At 40.6% G+C, this 21,673-nt stretch overlaps 1 protein-coding gene across 4 annotated transcripts in view; it reads right to left on the reverse strand.

Annotated features, from left to right (window-relative positions):
- The window catches only part of ACO1 (aconitase 1), a 72,494-nt gene that overhangs the window by 23,951 nt on the left and 26,870 nt on the right, over nt 1-21,673 (reverse strand). For all 4 annotated transcript variants that reach the window (XM_080668767.1, XM_080668770.1, XM_080668768.1 and 1 more), the window contains 6 exons: nt 17,094-17,262; nt 15,900-16,037; nt 4,170-4,239; nt 3,859-4,042; nt 3,213-3,352; nt 1,151-1,322 (listed from right to left, as the gene is read on the reverse strand). In XM_080668767.1, the coding sequence (XP_080524893.1) occupies nt 1,151-1,322; nt 3,213-3,352; nt 3,859-4,042; nt 4,170-4,239; nt 15,900-16,037; nt 17,094-17,262 (873 nt within the window). The remainder of the gene's footprint in view (nt 1-1,150; nt 1,323-3,212; nt 3,353-3,858; nt 4,043-4,169; nt 4,240-15,899; nt 16,038-17,093; nt 17,263-21,673) is intronic.

Raw genomic sequence — 21,673 nt, forward strand, 5'->3', positions numbered from 1 at the left:
CTCACAAAAGCCGACTGTCCAAGCTTCATTAAGGTACTTATCCTGACCTGTTGTTGAGCCCACTGTTGATTACATTGCACGCAATCCCTTCATAAAGATGTGCAGGAGAAATTTCTCTTTGGAGTGAGAAAGAGTTCCACTTCTCTAAGGTGTATGTTTGTTTCAATTTAATAGATGCTTCAAATTTGGTGCCAGATCACTACTCAAGTGGCCCTCCTCGAGCCGCAGACACTAATCTTCGCTCTGGATGATTCTACAGCTTTCCTTCCGCTCCCCTCCCCGCCATTCCTTCCCTGCTCTTCTTTAGCTTGATTTCCTCAGTTATTTATTCTGTCCTTTAATTTCTATATCTTTTTCACTTCAAGTCCTTTGGAAATCAAGGGAGGTAGCAATTAATCAATTTTGATGTGACTGTATTTATAATAAAAACCCTTTTTTTTAAAAAAAAAAAAATGAACTTTTCATGACAATTGTAACTCTACCAGGAAACTTCTCCTTGGGAAAGTCAGGGAGAAGCTGAGAGTCAGAGTCTGAATGGGCCTTATGAGACCCATTCAGAAATGGGCACCCAGCTCTTACTTTGCCCACTACACGGGACATGGATGAGAACGCTGAAGTTTGCTCCTTTCTCCTTAATGCCTTAGTTACAATTTTAAGAGTCATATGGGAACTAAAAGGTCTCCTCTATTTTTGTCACATAGAATGAGGTAGTAAAAATAAAATTATTTCATGTTACCTTCTTGCTCAATATGAAGCAAGAAGAAAATTAGTAGAGGAGCTTGGGGAGGGACTTCACCAGAAGGACTAAAGGCTAAGCTTCCTAGAACGTGTGGAATAAAATCCTCACTGATCACTGTGGCCTCCGAGCCTGTGTGGATCTGGTTCCTACCTGCCCACCCCCTAACCTCACCTCCCACGGCCTCAACCCTAGGCTTCCAGAAAAGCTGAGCTCTTCCTGATGGCTGTACCCTATCTACTTCACATCTGGTGATATCCCAGCAATTATTGTGACTCCACAGAGAGAAGGAAGACGTCTGCAACTCTGACCCAGTGCCCTTCAAGGGCTGGCAGCAGAAGGCTGTGCCCCGATTCTGTGCTCTAGGAAACGTTATGAAGGGCCCCTGCTTCTCGCTTGCGGTGTTACACTCACCTGTCTGCACCAGGTACTTGATACTAACTTCATCGACCGGGAAAAAGGCAGCGGTTGCTCCATACTCTGGACACATGTTGGCAATCGTAGCTCGGTCAGCAATGGACAACTGGGCTACTCCTGGCCCGAAGAACTCGACAAATTTTCCCACTACCCCAACCTGGCGGAGGTGCTGAGTGGCAGAATGGAAAGGTGTCAGAGTGGATAGACCACATCTGAAATGCAGAACTATCACCTTATCATCACCTTACAATTCCTACAAACTCGCATGAATAAACAGAAACAATAAGTTAGCTCAACATGTTTTTGATTACTTTAAAAAACAAACCTTGAAAACTAATGCCCACTAAATATAACTCGGTATCCTGACTGGAAGCTGAAACAGAAAAGGGACATTACTACTAGTAAAAACACCGGCAAAGTTTCTGCTTGGCTAACAGTGCCATTCATAACAATGCCAGCATCTTTATTTTGATAAATGCACTATGGTTATGCCAGGTAGCATTTGGGGGAGCCGGGAGAAAGGTAACAGGAGCTTTCCGTATCATCTTTACATAAACTCTCCTGTAAATCTAAAATGATGTCAAAACCGTTCTTAAAAAAAAAAAAAAAAAAAAGTAATGCCATAAACACAAAGAAAAATATTAAGAAAAGGGTTTAAAAATGTGGAACACTTTTTCTGCAATGAGATCATTGGAAATGCCTGGAAGTGCTAAAAATAATTGATGGCTTGAGTAAGTAAATGGCTATTTTCAAGTGTATAATGGACAAATTTCCTAAACACAGGCACAAGTCAAATGTAACCAAAAGATCCAGTCTGATTCCCCTATCTTTTCCAAGCGAGCCACTGGCCCTACAGCAAGCCAGTTCCAGGAACTGTGGACAAACACAGGCACAAGCTCTTTTGGTGACATGAAATTTTGCCAAATTTTGTGTGCAAGCCTTATATTAGTCCACATTTGAAGAGCAATGCACATACATCTATGATTAGCTAGTGTGTTCAAATAAATCCAATTCCAAATTCCATAGAGATTCCATCAAAGGGGAACTTTTCTGGGCCTTTCCCGGTATAGTGTCCATCCCAAATACCCCAAGCCTCCAAACTCATAATCAGAAAAAATTATGTTTGTGATAATAAGTCAATTATTTTTTCAATAATCTTTCAAAATAAAACTGCTTTCTTTTTGCAAAGCAAGCAAATCACATAAAAAAAGATTATTTCCTAAAAGGGCTAAAAGAAAAAAAGGAAAAAAACAGTATTTTCCAGTTTAGAAAAACATCTTTACAGTAATGTAACTTACAGTACAGAGAAAGGAATTTAAAAAGTCCAACATTAGTCACAGGAAAAGTTTGTTATTTACATTTAAGGAAGAACCATGGGGAAAATGTAGTAAAAGTGTAATCAGATGCAAAGGAATGATTCTTACAGCCTCAGGATAGTGGTTATTTCTGGGAACAGAGAAGATAGCTTAAAGCATATGTATTACACTTCATTTCGTAAAAAATATACAGAGAGAGCTCTGAAGCAAAATGTTATCATCTGTTAAGTCTATGTGGTAGGCATATGAATATCATGTTCACTTCTGTGTATTTGAACTATTTCACAATTTCAAAAGAAGAAGATCAAGCCGGCCGGTGTTGCTCAGTGGTTGGGCACCCACCTATGAACCAGGAGGTCACAGTTTGATTCCTTGTCAGGACACATGCCTGGGTTTCAGGATTGATCCCCAGTAGGGGGCGTGCAGTAGGCAGCTAATCAATGATTATCTTTCATCATTGATGTTTCTATCTCTCTCTCTCCTTTCTTCTTCCTCTTTGAAATCAATAAAAATCTATTTTTTTTTAAAAAAGGAAAAGATCCATGAGGCAATAGAACAGTAAAATGAACATAATTACCTAAGACTTAACCACAGAACTATCCCTTATCCCAGCCAATGCATTTTAAAATCATCAACATATGGTTATCTAGCATTTCCAGAACACTCGGAGGCCAAGAGGGACCCGTATTTCCCCGTTTGTCACTGTGACTCTCCAAGACCACAGAAGAGGCAGCGTCTGTTACCTTCGTAATGGTTAGCACAATGTCAGTGGATGTGACCAGAGGGTGGGGATTTCCCATCAGCCTGTAGCCAATCACCTGGGGAAGCACCATGCTGATTGGCTGACCCAGCATGACAGCTTCTGCTTCGATGCCACCCACACCTGCAAGGAGTGGCATGATAAAACAATGTTTCATTACTTCTCACCGTATCCCCAGGCAGAATTTAGTGTCATTAACAGGCAATAAACCCAGTTACATTACTAGTTACTAGTATAGAGTTATGCTTCTAAAAGGAGCAATGACCTTCTATCTCCCTCCACAGACTTTTTAATGAGTGTTACTCCAAGTGTGGTTCCCCGAACACCTGTATCAAAATCCCTTTGATTCCACACCAAGTGGCCGGGGTTGGGGGAGTTCAGGAACCTCCACTTGCAACACACACCCAGGTGATTTCACTTATTCTAAATGACCCCGACCCCTATTCAGGTTCACGCTTCCAAACAAAGGCAGGAGGCATTTTTCTGGGTACTGGAAATACAGCAGCCCACAAAGCAGACACAAATGCCTCTCCGATTCTTGTGGTCACACAAACTCATGCTCCTGGGAGCAATGGCATCAACATAAACTAACGCACAGCTACAGTACAGAACACATGGAGAACACTCACCCCATCCGAGAACGCCCAAACCATCAATCATGGTCGTGTGTGAGTCCGTGCCCACAAGGCTGTCTGGGTAGTAATATCCATCCTGATCAAATACCACTCTGGCCAAATACTCCAGATTCACCTGATGGATGATTCCCGAGCCGGGGGGAATGATCCGCATGTTGCGAAAAGCCTGAGAGCCCCACTAGGATTGAAAAACAGGGAGAACACTCTGACTGCCCGAGGCGCTCCTGTACAGCCCAGCTCCTGGGCACCTCTCCCTCGTACCCACATACGGAAAGGATCAACCGTGGGCCAAACTCTGCCCATACCTTTAAAAATTCAAATCGTTCTCGATTCCTTTCAAATTCCAGGTCTTGATTCTTCTGTAAACTGTCTACCCTATCAGAAAGAAAAACCAAATGTATAGAATTTAAGAGTTAGAATGTTACTTGTCAAATTTATTGGAGATGAATAAACAAAATGGTAATTTTATCTGCGGGCCCGCTGGATAGTATTATACATTCATTCATATGGGAAAGGAAAGGTAATCAGCAAAAGTAAAAAGAATAATCATTTGATTAAAGTGATTCCTACAATCCCTTTAAACATGGTGGGTAGAAAATGTTAAGTGAATTTAAGTTTAAACTAATTCAATCACAATGTGTGACCCATAGGAACAGACTTAAGGCATTTCTGATGATACCAGCAGCTTAAAGAACCCTTATTTCTCTATTCCCTGCTCATCCACAACCTCATGACAACTCCTGTCTGGGCTGAGCCATGGCTGGGCTGGCATTTCCATTTGTTTATGTTGGGAGATAGGGAGCAACCGGTGCCGGGAGGGACAGGCATTTACAGAATCATAACCCCTTCTCTATCGAACAGAGGTCCGTGAAGAGGATGGGGCCACCCAAGAATGTCTGTAAAGCTTAGGCTACATGCCGAGGTTTATTCAAAGTCACTCAGTCCTTCAGGAATGACACCCGCCACTCAGGGCATCAAGAAACTTTCCCAGTATTTTTGTAATCAAACTACATTGTGTTGAGTCAAGGTAGAGTAACTCAACGTTTGCAACTTTGCGGGTTCGGCACACAGGGGGCGCTCATACACTGTATATCCTGGATTGCGGGAACATGGGAAAGGGTAGTAAAATTAGTAGCTAAGACCCAAGGATGACTTCATTAATAGTTAACACTTACTGATATTCCCAGGAACCAGCCCTTCTCTACTCCCTTCTCATCCACAACCTCATGACATGAAAATAAAACTATTCTAAATGTTTTATTTTTCTCACTTAGTCTCTATAATGACCCTTTGAGTTGGGCCCAACTAATATCCACATTTTTCAAGAGGAAACTGAGACACAGGGAGGGTAAAAGCTTGCTCAGGACCACACAGCTAGTAAAGGGTGGAACTGGAACTCAAACCCGAGAGTCCGACTCCAGTATTGAGGCTCTAAATCCCTATGCCGTGCTGCCTTCCTGTAGCTGCTGCTGCAGAAACAGGAGCCGTCATGTCACAGTGGTCGTGGGAATGACCGCAGCCAGCACAGTAACAGCAGGAGCTAAAGTCTAGGATTATGTCCCCGGTGCCAAGTGTGAACTCAATCGCTTGGCACAGGTGCTACTGTCACCCCAACGTGAAGAAGAGGAAGCTGAGGCACAGGAAGTTTAGGTAACTGGTCCAAGGTCAGGTGCATGTAAGTCACAGAGCTGAACCAGGTCTGATGGTCCTGGGGCCTCTACTTTAACCCCCACACTCCTCATCCGCCCTTTTCCTTCACTTATTGGTGCTCTGCAGAGCCCACCTCGTGCCACACGGAACACAATGCAAAGGCAGCATGTGCACTGCCACTGGAAGCTCAGAGCCTGGGCAGAGACAGAACTCAACCAGGTGCTGACAGGAGTGGCCATCAGTGTTGTGATCCAGGGAATACACCCGCCATGCCATGAGCACTCAGACTGGGCTCAAAAATGCCTTCCAAACGGAAATGTCTTCCAAAGGAAATGTCATCAATGTAGTCTGAGGGGGGGGGGGGGGGGGGAGAGACAGTCAATCTGATACAAACGGGCAGGCATTCTTTGGGAAGAAAAGAACTGGAGGCACTTATTTACTCTACAAAAACCACATTCAGTTACCCCCTCTTTTTCTCTTGATGTGAATATCCTTCAAGAATAGTGCTGGTGGCTTTAATGGAATTAATCCCTGGAGAGCCTTACCTCAGGGGTCCACAAACCACAGCCCATAGGCCAAATGCAGTCCAACACTTGTGTGTTTGGCCTTCAAGCAAAAAATCATTTTTACATTTTTAAAGGTTGAAAAACAACAACATGTGAGCAGAGACAGTATGTGGCCAGCAAAGCCTGAACTACTGGCCCTTTACAGAAGTTTGCTGATTGCTGACAGAGGGATGAATGTCTGTGAAGGTGTGTGTGTGTTAGAGGAAGGCAGGAGAAAACAATGGAGACAGGAGACCCAGTACAGTGCAACAAGGCAGGACACCGCTGCTGGCCGGGGCAGCTATTCCCCAGGGTACTCATGCCCTTCTCACTAGCACACCGAGGGCTCCGTCCTTCCAATTCCCACCTTCTCTTCCGGTCCAGACCCACATGCCCAACTTATCTGGGTCATCTGTGTCAGGAATACAGACTTAATGCGCAAACCCTAACGCTTGGCCTTTTCCCTAAATCTTGTCCTCATCTGTCTGTGCCGACTAACGCCCGCCTGTCCTGCCACTTAGCAGCTATGGCTACCAAAGTCTGTATTCCAGAAATAGCCTCTTTGCTGGTTTCTCGGTCAGCCTAGTCACTGTACCTCTTGTAACGTCACCCGAATGTTTCCTAAAATAGATCATGCCCATCTTGAATCTGCCAATGGCTTCCCATCTTTTAAATAATATACAAATTTCGTGCTTTGAAAAAATACTTCAATCTGTCCTCAGCCTTCCTTTGTGAGCCCTCTCCTATCCTGCAGTGCAAACTTCAAGCTTCACACGCACCGGAGCCCTCACCTTCTCCCCAACCCCTGTCCTCACGCCTTTGCCCACTCCCTTATTTCAGAGTAGACTGCCTTTCCTGGCATTTCTCTGTGATAATCACCCTGCAGGACCCGACTAGGGACACTGCTTGAAGGACCTTCTGCCAGCCCAAGTCAGGATGACCTACCCCAGCTACATTTACTAACTGCATTAAAGTTGTGTGTTTACTAATCTCCTCTTCCAAGCTAACCTGTTTCTTGAACACTGATACATAGTAGGCCTGTTAAATGGGTTTACCTAAAAAAAAAAAAAAAAACACACCTTGGAACATTATTCTGAAACGTGGCACCCCCCTGCCTCTGGCACCCCGTCACCTCTGCTCTCTGAACACCTGTGACGTAACTCCCAGTCATTAGCCTTGTCCTCCCGTCTGCAGCACCTGAGGGTATCAGAGCTCCTCACAGCAGAAGCAGGGATGGAGCAGAATATTCACCCCAGAGAATACTGGGAACGTCAGTTTGAGATAAACGACACATTTATAGGACAAGGGAAGTCAGAAATGCTTAGGCTATTTTATGATATATTAATTCCAGGTAAAACCCTATTTACTCCTGAAAACAAAACATCAATTGTGCTAACCTTGGCTCAAGTAACTTAGTTCTATTTACACGAATAAACAGGCCTAGAATTCAGATTTTTGCACCACTCAGAATGTTCCTAAATTCACCCAATCTTAGTGAGCTTTTAGTAAGGTCTCTGAATGTGGTGGCCTAACAGATTAAAGAGGAAATTCTCATTAGTTACAGAATTTAAATTCAGATTTGGATGGCCTTCAAAGTGTCTGAGGATTATATTTAACTAGAGACCCCGATGCACAAAATTCGTGCAAGAGTAGGCCTTTCTACCCCCTGCTGCCGGCATCGGCTTCCCTCTGGCACCCAGGACCCTGGCTTCCCTCGAAGCCCCAGCTTCATCCAGAAGGTCATCTGGAAGGTCGTCCAGAAGGATGTCATCTAATTAGCATATTACGCTTTTATTATTATAGATGGTACTCTAGAAATTCACAAACAGTGGAGATAAGTTTTCACACTCACAAAACCTGGCTGGAAATTGTTACGATATTCTTGTTGGGATTTAAAAAATGGTTATTTCTGAGATAACTTTGTAAAGCCTTACAATAATGTGTTAGTTAGATCCTCAATGCCTAAAGATGATGTGAGGCGAATTAATATTATTCAAACCAGGCAAAGAGCTTGGAAGTATTTAACTGAGAAAACTTACCACCCTACCACCTCTACCCCATTTTCTACTTCATTTCTGGAAACAGCTGGAAATATGCCCACAGCACACAGTTCCACAAAGATTGAGACATATCCCATTCGATTCCTTACAAACATGAGGAAAGAGACTAGGAGGTCAAATTGCAAAACCAAACTCAAGAAATAAAACAAAACAACACCAATGAAAACACTTCTAACAGAAATGTTCTGTTTAATTACAAAAAAACAACAACACTGATCTGCTAGATTTGGGTATCAATTTAGAATCAAAGTTCACCTTAGATTTGCTGTTTTCATAAAAATATTTTTGTGCTACAGTGTAAATGGAAAAGTCCATAAAAAATTAAAATCAGCCCTAACCGGTTTGGCTCAGTGAATAGAGCATCGGCCTGCGGACTGAAGGGTCCCAGGTTCGATTCGGGTCGGGGCACGTACCTTGGTTGCGGGCACATCCCCAGTAGGGGGTGTGCAGGAGGCAGCTGATTGATGTTTTTCTCTCACTGATGTTTCTGACTCTCTATCCCTCTCCCTTCCTCTCTGCAAAAAATCAATAAAATATATTTAAAAAATTAAAATCAGAGTTGATGATGTCAAGGTTTAAAGGGTTAAAAAAATCACACTGAACTTGGTGATAACAAAAAATAATTAATTGCTTAAGTCAGGAGCTCTATGAATGGTGAGAAGTGAGAAAAGACTTCAGACATTAAAACAATTGCAATTCTGTCTCCACCAGGCCAGCAAAATGAAGTAAATCCATCCACAATGAGAGTTTCCAAGAAACATCAAGTTGGCCATGATTTTGTGAGGCCACTTTTTATGGCTTCTGAAGTAGGACTTTAGGAAAACATCATTAATCTCAAATAGGATATTTTGTGTATGTATTTTTAACTCTTCCTTTGAAATCAAACATTAAATTAAGCTCATGTGATGTAAGAGGAGGGGGTAGGGGGAGAGACATGTTGCCTAAGGATGGGTTTAGAGTCCAAAGGAAAGGAAGAGCTGGCAAGCATCCAGTCTGTTTGTTCCAAGAACTGTCAGTTACAAAGCAGATTTCTCTTTATCTTGGATTTATTTGGTTTGGATATTGGCAACACCAACTGCAGAATGATCAGTTTCTACATTTCTCTCGAGGCTGTATAGAACCTGCTTAAATCCCCAAAGAAGCAAATAATGGTTTTCCTTTTTCCCTTTGAATGGATTGTTTCATATTCTTAAATGATATTTCATTATAAAATAATAGCTTCTTATTGCAAAAATAAAAAGCAATTACGATCCTAGAAATAACTGCACCTCACTTTCTAATATTGTAATCTCTGCATAACTTTTCATCTAGCTGAGATCATTCTATATATGCAATTTACACCTGGCTCATGGAGCTGTATGACATAAGCAGGTTCCGAGTGTTATGTAGCACATTATAACTGTAAAAGTTATCTTATAATTTACTTTAAGGACACACAATAATTAATAAATCATTCTCTTTTATTGTATATTTAGAACGCTTCTAGATTTTCATTATTATAAATAATACTTTAATGAACACTATTAAGTCATTAAGCTTTTTCTGTATCTGTACCAGTTAAGCTTGGAAATTCCAGGACAAAGGTTATCACAGTTTTTAAGGATCTTGATACATACTGTTTTCATCATTTCTAAATTATAGTGCTATCAGCAGTGCATAAAAATGCCTCCTTCATTACACCTTTATAATTAATAATGTTTATAAGCTTGAGTATATTGATTTCCTTTTGTGAATGTGATGTACCACTTTAATCAATTCACTATGTTGAACTATCACTGTGCCTCTGGAATGAACCCCACTTGATCATGATGTATTATTTTTTAATGTATTGTTGTATTTGATTTGCTAGTATTTTGGTTAAGATTTTTGCATCTGTATTGATCAGAGATATTGGTCTGTAGATTTCCTTTTTGTGTGTTATCCCTGCTAGGTTTTGGTATCAGGGTAGTATTAGCCTCATAAAAATGAGTTATGAAGTATTGCATCTCCTCCAACTTTTTTGAAAGACTTTGAGAAAAATAGGTATTAAATCTTTTTTGAATGTTTGATTAGAATTCACTAGTGAAGCCACCCAGTCCTGGGTTTTTATGTCTTTGGAAGTTTTTGATAGTCTCAATTTCCTTACTGTTGATTGGTCTATTTAGATTTTCCAGTTCTTTTTTTAAAAATATTTTTTATTAATTTTAGAGGGGGAGAGTGAGAGTGATATAGAAACATCAATGATGAGAATCACTGATTGGCTGCCTCCTGCATGTCCCCTACCGGGGATTTAGCCACAACCCGGGCATGTGCCCTGACCGGGAATTGAACAGTGACCTCCTGGTTCATGGGTCGATGCTCAACTACTGATCAACACCATCTGGACAGATTTTCCAGATCTTTATGATTCAGTGGAGAAAGGTTATATATTTCTAAGAATTTTTCCATTTCTTCTAGGTTATTAAATTTGGTAGCATATAGTCTTTCCTACTATTCTTGTATGGTTCTTTGTATTTCTGTGGTGTCCACCGTAACTTCTCTTCTTTCATGTCTGATTTTGTCTATTTCTTTTTTTTCTTAGTGAGTCTAGCCAGTTTGTCAATTTTATTAATCTTTTTAAAAACTAGTTCTTGCATTAATTTTTCTGTTGTCTTTTTTTCTATTTCATTTAGTTCTGCTCTAATTTCTATTATTCCCTTCCTTCTGCTGACTGGGCTTTGTTTGTTCTTCTTTTCCTAGATCCTTATGTTGAAACTAGAGGCCCAATGCACGAAATCCGTGCAAGGGGCTTGGCCCTCGCAACTGCGGCGGCTTGCCTCAGCCCTCGCAGCCTGGGCTTCGTCCAGAAGGTGTTTGGCTGTCTGGTCTAATTAGCATATTATGCTTTTACTATTATTGATATTAGATTGTTTACTTGGAATTTCTCTTTTTTCTTAAGATAGACCTGTAATGATATAAACTTCCCTCTTGTCACCACTTTTGCTCTATCCCTAAAGTTTTGATATGTCATACTGTTATTCTCATTTGTCTATGTGTCTTTTGATCTCTCCTTTTATTTCTTCTTTGACCCAGTCATTGTTTAGTAGCATGTTGCTTAATCTCCACATATTCATAGCTTTTTCCATTTTCCTTTTGCAGTTGATTTCCAATTCCAATGCATAGTGGTCAGAGAATATACTTGATGAGATTTCAATCTTAAATTTGTTGAGGCAAGCCTGGCCAAGTGTGGTTCCGTGGTTGAACATCAACCTGGAGATCACAGTTCAATTCCCAGTCAGGGCACATACCTGGATTGCTGTCTTGGTTGCCACCTGGGGGCAGGCAGGAGGCAGCTGATCAATGATTATCTCTCATCATTGATGTTTCTATCTCTCTTTCCCTATCCCTTCCTCTCTGAAATCAACAATAATATATATTTTTTAAAAAATTGTTGAGGCTAGTTTTGTGTCCCATCATATGGTCTACCCTTGAGAATGTTCCATGTGCAATAGAGAATAATATATGGTCTGGTGTTCTGGGATGAAATACTTGGCAAATGAGATTATGCCCATTTAGTCTAAGTGTGGTGTAAGACCAATACTTTCTTTTTGATTTTCTGTTTGGATGATCTATCCATAGCTATCAATAGGATATTTAGGCCTGCTACAATAATCATGTTTTTGTCAGTTTCTCCCTTAAGTTCTGTTAGTAGTTGCTTTAGATATCTTGGTACTCCCTTACTGGGTGCATACTTATGGATAAATGTTGTATCTTCTTGATGTATTTTCCCCTTTATCATTATAAAATGTCCATCTTTGTCTGCTTACTTTTTATTTTGATATCTACTTATCCTACATAAGCATGGCTACACCTGCTTTTCTTTGGATGCCATTTGCTTGGACCATCATTTTCTACCTTTTCACTCTGAGCCTATCTTTGTCTTTGCAGCTGAGATGTATCTCTTGAAGGCAGCATATGGTTGGATTTTGTTTTTGATCCAATCTGCCACCCAGTGCCTTTTTCTTGATGAATTCAGAGCATTTCCATTTAGGGTGATTATTGATGTCTGAGTATTTCCTATAGCCATTTAAACCTTTTGCTTTTGGGTAGCTCTGTGTCTCTATTGTTTTTCCCTGAGGCTTCTGTCTATTATTTTAGTTTGGTAGCATTCTATAATGTTTTCCTGTGTTTTTTTTTTTTTATGTTAGATTTTTGTTGTTGTTGTAACCATTAGGTTTATGTAATAGAAAGTTTCATATAGGCAGCAGTCATTTTGCTTCTGATTGTATCTTATCTCTATTTCCCTGTGCAAATTCAGACATTTACCCCCCTCCTTTTATATTTTTGTTGTCACAAATTATCTTCTTATGCTGTGAGTGCATTTCCAAATTGCAGTAGCTATGTCTTTTCTTTTTAAAAAATGTTTTTTACCTCTTTTAATCTATACACTACATTTAAGGGTATAATATTCTATTCTAAATAAAGGATTGCCATTTCCTGTTTCTGTCTGTCCATGAATCATCTTAGACATGTCTGTTTCAGGTAACCTCCTTCAGGATTTCCTGTAATGCAGGACTTGTGATAAATTCCCTCAGCTCCTGTGTATAGAAAAGTCTTTATTTCTTCTTCATATCTAAAGGACAACTTTGTTGGATAAATTATTCTTGCCTGGCAATTTCTCTCTTTCAATAGTTTGATTATTTTATTCCACTCTCTCCTAGCTTGTAGGGTTTCTGCTGAAAAATCCTATACTTTAATGAGATTTCCTTTATAGTTTATTATCTTCTTTTCTCTGGCTGCCATGAGAATTATTTCTTTGTCATTAATTTTTGACAGTTTTAATATATGCCTTAGAGAAGGCCTTTTTGGATTGAGATACTTAGGTGTTCTGTTAGCTTTTTGGATTTGAGGATCCATCTTCCCATAGGTTTGGGAAGTTCTCGCTGACTATTTGTTTGAATAGGCTCTCTGTTCCCTTCTCCTTCTCTTCTCCCTCTGGCATACCCACTATTCTTATATTGCTCTTTCTGATGGAGACCAATAGTTCTCTAGAGTTCTTCCATTTTTATTTTTTTTCCCAAATCTCTTTCTTCTTCCATCTGTACCATTTCTAGATTCCTATCTCCAAAATCACTAATGTTTCCTCCATCTAGTCAGCTGTTTTTCCTAAGCTCTTTAGTTCATTCTTCATCTCTTTTATTTAGCTCTTCAGTTCCAAAATTTCTATTTGGTTCTTTTTTAAAATTTCAATCTCTTTGGTTCATGTATTTTATTTCTGAGTTCATTAAACTGCCTGAGTTTTCTTGTATCTCACTGAGGTTTTTTTTCACAACTGCAATCTAGAATTCTCTGTCATTTAAGTCACACATTTCCCTATGTCTATTTGCTGGAGATTTTTAATTTCCTTTCTGAGCTGCCTTGTTACCCTGGTTATTCATGGTATTGGATAAACAGTTTCTCTGTCGAGGCATTTATGGGAATGAAATCTGCCTTTTAAAGAGTGTTTAGCGCATCTCTATCAACAGGTTGATAGGAAGAGGTCTTTCTTTTGGTTTCCAGTAGGAGGCACTGAGGCATGTTTTTATTTTATCTTGAACTGCTCTGGCTTCTCAGCTTTCTGCAGGGCAGTGGAAAATGCCCTGTATTCCCTGGGAAGGTGAGTGTCCCCTCACCAGGCCACCTGGGTCTCAGGGCACCACCCTCAAGGGGTAAATGTGGTGGGCAATGGTGCTCCAAGCTGGTGGAATCCCAGCACTGCATCCTGCAACTAGATGCTGCTGGCCATGCTGTACCAGCTAAGCCGCTGCTGGGCTCAGCTGCAATGCGTTGGGATGGGATGGGCTGGAAGAGGCCAATTCATGCATTTATGGCTTTGTTCTCCTCCCACTAATAGTAGCTGTCACACCTCTAATGCCAGACTTCTGTATTTCTACTCGTCACTGGGATTAGCCAGTGTGTCCCTGCTGCTCAGGGAGGAATGTTTCTGCTTCTCCAGTTCTCAGGGCTGCAGATACTGTGCTCTGTAACCGACACTTGCTGCTAGAGCTTTTGCTGGGGGCAGATGTGAGCTTTGGGAGGATGAAGGAAGGCAAGCTCTGGGAAGGAGGGAGGGAGCCTCTATGGCTTTGTTTAGTGCCTGGTAATGGCAGCTGCTGATCCACAGCTGCTGCAACTGTTTTGTGTCTGCCCATTACTGGGTTCAGCTGTCATATGTGCTGGCCACTCAGGCAGGAATGTTGACTCTACCCCTCTACTCCTCAGGACGGCAGTGTGCCCACTGTGACCCCTATCTTTGTTCCTTCCCCTTCCCCCTTCCCGTTAGCTCTGATTCACCCACCTTCAGAAGCTTCAATGCGTGAATCTCTCAGACGTGTTTGTGTGTTAAGCAGGGAATCCTTTGTTGAATTACAGCTGTTCAACTTCTAACTTCAAGGGATCAGAAGGACCTCTCACAATGCCATGCTGCTGACATCACCTTCCACACCCCCCTTTATATATTAAGAGTATTAACACTTTGCCATATTTGTTGCAAATATTTTTCAAGTTATTTCCTGTTAACTTTGAAGTCATTAAATCTACAGATTTCTCCCCCCTTTTTTTGTTTTATTCATTGCTTCAAAATTTAGAAAGGTATTTCTCATAAAGATATTTGACACATATGTTCTTGAATTTTCTTCTAAATTTTGATTTAATTTTTTAATATTAATGCTTTAATTCATATGAACTGCTACGTCTATCAAATAATTAATTTCCCAGCATTATATGCAAAACAATTCTTTCTTTCCTCTCTGATAAGTGATAAGAACTTTATCTAGCTATACTTCTAGGTTAAGATACCAGCCTTCTAGCAGGACCTGGCTGCCCTCCCTCGTGTAATCTTGCAATTACTTCTATGACTTTGGACTTAATTGTGTAACTTGCTTTGATTAATGTCCTTGTGACTAGAAGTGAACTTATGCCAGTCCTGATCTAGGCCTCAATATATTGTGGGTTCCTGCTTGCCTTCGTGAGCCTGTGAAGAGTCGCTTTCTCCTTCAACCTGGGCCCTAATAGAAGCACATAGGGAGTGGTGCTGTCCCAGCTGCTCCGCAGATGTGCAGTGCAGTGTCAGCAGCTGCCCCAGCCAGGGCTGGATGAAGCAGAGCTGCCCCACTGCACTCAGCTTAGATCAGCTGACCTCCCAGTCAACTTGTAGATGTGTAAGAAATAAATTCTCATTGTTGACTGCCACGGAGATGTTAGCATTATTGGAAGAATTTTGGGGAAAAGTGAAAGGAGTACCACAAACAATAGAAGAAAGAACAAAGGAGAAAAAAGGCATAGGCATTATAGAAACAGACACGGAGAGGGGGAGATAGCTAGATATAAAATAGTTACTTGGGATTAAAAAATAAAAAAAGGGATAAGGATCCAGTGGTTAAAAACAACAAGAAACCTAAAAACCAAACTCTTAAAGTCAAATGAGTACTTGCATTGACAAACTCTCATGGCAGAAATTCACGTGAATGTTTTTCACTCAGACTTCAAGCTAGATTTAAACACAGGCTGCTCACCCCAAGAAGTAAACAGAAAAAAGGTAAAAAAAAAAAAAAAAAAAAAAAAAAGAAAAAAGAAAAAAGAAAAAGGATTTTTAAAAATTTACCCTCACCCCCCAAATAAAAAGCTTCACAGCAAAAATCTATATTAAATTTGAGTTTTCCTAAATACTCATTTTAAATAATTTCTTCATTTATTTAATTACACACACACACACACACACTAGACTTACACTCCAATATTTTGCACAGAGCAGAAAACCCAGGTATTTGTTTTAATCTCTCACCTTCTGTTGAAATCAACTTGGATGGAATGATCAATCACAAGGTCAGCAGGGCAGATGGGGTTTATTTTCTCTGGATCTCCTCCTAACTTTTTCACAGCGTCACGCATTGCAGCAAAGTCTACCACGGCTGGCACACCCCTGAGAAAAGAAGGAATTGAGCAGAAGATAAATCTGTCAAGCATGTGTCATTGAGTTATTTAGCTTTTGTCTCCACTGACAAAAAATTGGCAAAGAAACTCTCATCAGTGGAGCTAACGATGACTTATAAAAGTGAAAGTTTCTGACCACATTTCCTTGAGCACAAATCACATAAGTAGTAAGTGCTATGGCTGAGCCGTATCTCTATGTGCAGTTTTACCACTGCATTAAAGTTAATAACCAACATGGTCTAAGTAGAGAAACTTTGGGAAAGCTGGTGCTTAAAAACTCTGGAACTTTTATTGCCATGACTGTTTCCCATTCACATGGTGGGCTGACAAAGACCTAGAGAAAACATATGAACACAGATTCAACGTCAGACCAAACTTAAAGGAATGAATATAATTCAGAGAAATAGGTTATATATCAAATGTATAAGTAAATCCTTCCTTTCAGTAATACTAGAGTATAAAATTTGGGTATATCCCTTTAGAAAAATAAAATTGGGCCTCCAGAAGGAGTAAATTAATACCATTTAAAAATAGAAAGGTAGTGAGTGCTATCTCAAAAAAGAGGCCGATGGGGAGCAAAGATTTCTGGGAACAACAGGATGTGAACTGGGGCTTAACGGCAATAGGTCAGGCCTTGTGAACTCCTTATCACCCCTCAAGGGACTGCATGTCAGTGTTCAACTGCACATCAATGTTCAAGTACTGTTGTTTGAAACTTGTCTCCCTGAGTGCAGGACGTGGGGGGAAAAGATTCCAAGATAGCTCCACTCCTATGTCTTTCCCCCTTTGCTGGTACGTTTAAGACTGCAGTCTTCAAGACCAAGACAATGACCTTTGTCACTGGAAGAGGTGGAGGGAACACATCCCAGCCTGCCTGAAACAATCTCTTGCTGTCTGGGATCAATTGCTCCCTTTAGTTTTCAAAAGTGTCTGGGTATTGGGTGATAAATTATATAGTCACTGTGGTTGGCTTTTTATTTAAAGCTTTCTTTAAAGTCTGATGAGAGAGGCAGAGAAGAAGAGAGCAAAGTGACATTAGGCTCACGTGAAGTCCTGCAGGATGACCCGAGCAGGCTTAAATGGCACTTCTATGTTCTTGTGCTGCATGACATTCCAATTTAGGATATTTTCAATGTCATCTTTCTTCACCAGAAATTGATCACAGTTCCGAATGGCTGCCTCCAGGAGAACTCTGATAGAAAATGGTAAGCGTCCTAGGATAAAGGAGAAAGCATAACAAAACAAACAAAAATCATGATACTTTTTATCATAAGAGATCTTTAAAGCCCATCACTATATAATCTATATATATAAAAGGCTAATATGCAAAGTGTCCCCTTGTGAGTTTGAATAAGCGGGGGCACACTCCCCCCCAGCAGTAGAAGTTTTGAATTCACTCATCCTGGATACCGGCCCACAGGCACCTCAATTGCGTGGCTACACTGCCAGGGCCCTTCAGAGTCCTTCAGTGTGCCTCGCTGGCAAACGTACCGCGGGTGTTCCTGTGAGCCACCACTGGGAGTAAGCGCATATCCACCACAGGTGCAACAGCAAAAGCTGGGTCTGCTCACCCCAATACTGCAGAACTCTGGGCACCACAGTCACGCCTTTCCAGAGAGCAGGCCCCTTGAGCCCCATCACCCCAACAGACGGTTCCTGGGTGCCACTGTGAGTCCCTGCTGGGCATGCGTGATTTCAATTAAGGGTGCAAGACAGCAAAAATTGGGACATTCCCCTCCATGCAGCTGACTTTTAGACACCGCAGTTGTGCCTCTCAAGCTCGCAGGCCTACATCAAGAGAACCCAAATAGCTCAAGTAGGGAGCTACACTAGATTAATAAGGCCAGGAGAACTGAGAGATTACGCCAGTAGCACCATCCCCAAAAGAACCTGGGTAGCAAAGCAATTGGATCTACAATTAAAACATTACAGGAAAACATGGGAAGACAAAAAAGCAATCCCCAAAGGAAAGAAAAAGAGGAACCACCAGAAAGGGAGTTAAATGAACTCGAGGCTAGCAGCTTATCAGAGATAGAATTCAGAGTAATGGTTATAAGGATGTTTAAATGGATGGATGACAAATACACACAACTCAATGACAAATACACACAACTCAATGAGAACTATAAGGAGCTGAATGAGAATGTCACCAACATGAAAAGAAACCAAGAGGAGATGAAGAACAACATAGCTGCAATAAAGAACACAATGGAAGGCCTAAACAGTAGACTAGAAGAGGCTGAGGACCGTATCAGCGAATTAGAAGACAAGGTAGGAAAACACACACAAACACAGCAGCAACTGGAAAGAAGACTTAAAAAGCAAAAGGAGAGCCTAAGGGAGTTTTGGGACAACACAAAACGAAACAACATTTGCTTCATAGGGATACCAGAAGGAGAGGAAGAGAAGCAAGGAATAGCAAACCTGTTTGAAGAAATAATGACAGAAAACTTCCCTGATATAGGCAAGAAAAAAACTATACAAGTCCAAGAAGTACACAGAGTCCCAAACAAGCTTAACCCCAAAAGACCGACACCAAGACACATCATAATTAGACTGGCGAACACCAATGACAAAGTAAGAATTTTAAAGCCTGCCAGAGAGAGACAGAAAGTTACTTACAAGGGGTCTCCTATCAGAATATCAACTGATTTCTCAACAGAAACACACCAGGCCAGAAGGGAATGGAATGAAATATACAAAGTGATGCAAAGCAAGGGTCTGAATCCAAGAATACGATACCCAGCAAGGCTATCATTCAAAATTGAAGGTGGAATCAGGAGCTTCAAAGACAAAAAAGGGCTGAGAGAGTTTATCACTACCAAGCCAGCAATGCAAGAAATGCTAAAGGGACTGCTGTAAAAAGAAGAAAGAGAAAGGAAAGAAGAAACACAAACACTAAGGAAAAATATGACAACAAACATGTACTTGTCAATAATAACATTAAATGTAAATGGATTAAATGCACCAATCAAAAGACATAGGGTAGCTGAATGGATAAGAAAACATGACCCATATATTTGCTGCCTACAAGAGACCCATCTCAGAGCAAAGGGTTCATACAGACTGAGAGCAAAGGGATGGAAAAACATTTTTCAGGCAAATGGAAATGAGAAAAAAAGCTAGGGTTGCGATACTTATATCTGATAAAATAGACCTCAAAGTAAAGGCCACAATAAGAGATAAGGAAGGCCACTACATAATACTAAAGGGAGCAATTCAACAAGAAGATATAACTCTGGTAAACATATATGCACCCAATGCAGGAGCACCCAAATACATAAAAAATCTCCTGGAAGATACAAGGGAGAGATCGACAACAATACCATCATAGTAGGAGACTTTAATACACCACTGACATCACTGGATAAATCCTCTAGACCAGGGGTCCCCAAACTTTTTAAACAGGGGTCCAGTTCACTGTCCATCAGACCATTGGAGGGCCGGACTATAGTTTAAAAAAAAAAAACTATGAACAAATTCCTATGTGCACTGCGGGCCCGGGACGAGTCGGCTGCTAAGCAGGACAGACAGCGGCACCCGGTGGGCCGGATAAATGTCCTGGGGGGCCGCGTGTGGCCTGCGGGCCATAGTTTGAGGATGCCTGATTTAGACAAAAATTCAGCAAAGAAACAGCAATTCTAAATGACACACTAGATCAGATGGACCTAATTGACATCTTCAGAGCATTTCACCCCAAAGCCATGGAATATATGTTCTTCTCAAGTGCACATGGGACATTTTCAAAAATAGACCACATATTGGGTCACAAGCAAAGTCTCCCTAAATTCAAAAAGACTGAAATAATATCAAGCATTTTCTCAGACCACAATGGTATAATATTAGAAATAAACTACAATAAAAACATTCCAAAAAATTCAAACACTTGGAAGCTGAATAGCATGCTACTAAACAATGACTGGGTTATCAATGAGATCAAAGAAGAAATTAAAAACATCCTGGAGACTAATGACAATAAAAACACAATGTTGCAAATCCTATGGGACACAATGAAAGCAGTCCTGAGAGGGAAGTTTATAGCTCTACAGGACTACCTCAAAAAACAAGAAAAAATGGTAATAAATAAGGTGGGCAAACTTTTTGACTCGAGGGCCACAATGGGTTCTTAAACTGGACCGGAGGGCCGGAACAAAAGCATGGATGGAGGGTTTGTGTGAACTAATATAAATTCAAAGTAAAGGAGCGGAGGGGAGAGCAAGAGAACCGGATAGAACAGCTGGATCCAGCCCGCGGGCCGTAGTTTGCCCACAGCTGTAATAAATCATCTAACTCAACAACTCAAAGAATTAGAAAGAGAGCAACAAGAAAAGCCCACAGTGAGCAGAAGGAAGGACATAATAAAGATCAGAGCAGAAATGAATGACATAGAGACCAAAAAAACAATACAAAATATCAATGAAACCAAGAGCTGGTTCTTCAAAAGGATAAACAAGATTGATGAACCTCTAGCCAGGCTCACCAAGAAGCAAAGAGAGAGGACCCAAATAAACAAAATCGGAAATGAAAGAGGTGAAATAACAACAGACCCCGCCGAAATACAAAGGATTGTTAAAAAATACTATGAACAACTCTATTCTAACAAAGTAGACAACCTGGAGGAAATGGACACATTCCTAGAAAAATACAACCTTCCAAAACTTACTCAGGAAGATTCTAAAAATCTCAATAGGCTGATAACTATGGAAGAAATTGAAGCAGTCATCAAAAAGCTTCCAGCAAACAAAAGCCCAGGGCCAGACAGCTTCACAGGGGAGTTATATCAAACATTCAAGGAAGAACTAAAATATATCCTCCTCAGACTATTCCAGAAAATTCAAGAGGAGGGAACACTTCCAAGCTCCTTCTATGAAGCCAGCATCACCCTAATACCAAAACCAGATAAAGATAACACAATGAAAGAGAATTACAGGCCAATATCCCTCATGAATATAGATGCCAAAATCCTCAACAAAATTCTAGCAAATCGAATCCAGCAGTACATCAGAAAGATCATACACTATGACCAAGTAGGATTTATCCTGGGGATGCAAGGATGGTACAATATTCACAAATCAATAAACGTGATACATCACATAAACAAATTGAGAGATAAAAATCATATAGTCATATCAATTGATTCAGAAAAAGCATTTGACAAAATCCAACACCCTTTCTTGATAAAAACTCTCAGCAAGGTGGGAATAGAAGGATCATACCTCAACATAATAAGAGCCATATATGACAAACCCTACAGCCAACATCATACTCAATGGGCAAAAACTAAAACCATTTCCCCTAAGAACAGGAACAAGACAGGGATGCCCACTCTCACCACTCCTGTTCAATAAAGTGCTGGAAGTACTAGCCATTGCGATCAGACAAGAAGAGGAAATAAATGGCATCCAAATTGGAAAAGAAGAAGTAAAACTGTCCTTATTTACAGATGACATGATACTGTACATAGAAAACCCTAAAGACTCCATCAAAAAATTATTAGACTTAATAAATGAATTCGGCAATGTAGCAGGATACAAAATTAATGCCAAGAAATCTATGGCATTTCTATACACCAATAATGAACTTACAGAAAGAGAGACTAAAAAAGCAATCCCATTTACCATCGCA

This window comes from Plecotus auritus (assembly GCF_963455305.1).
Source record: "Plecotus auritus genome assembly, chromosome: 5".
NCBI lineage: Eukaryota > Metazoa > Chordata > Mammalia > Chiroptera > Vespertilionidae > Plecotus > Plecotus auritus.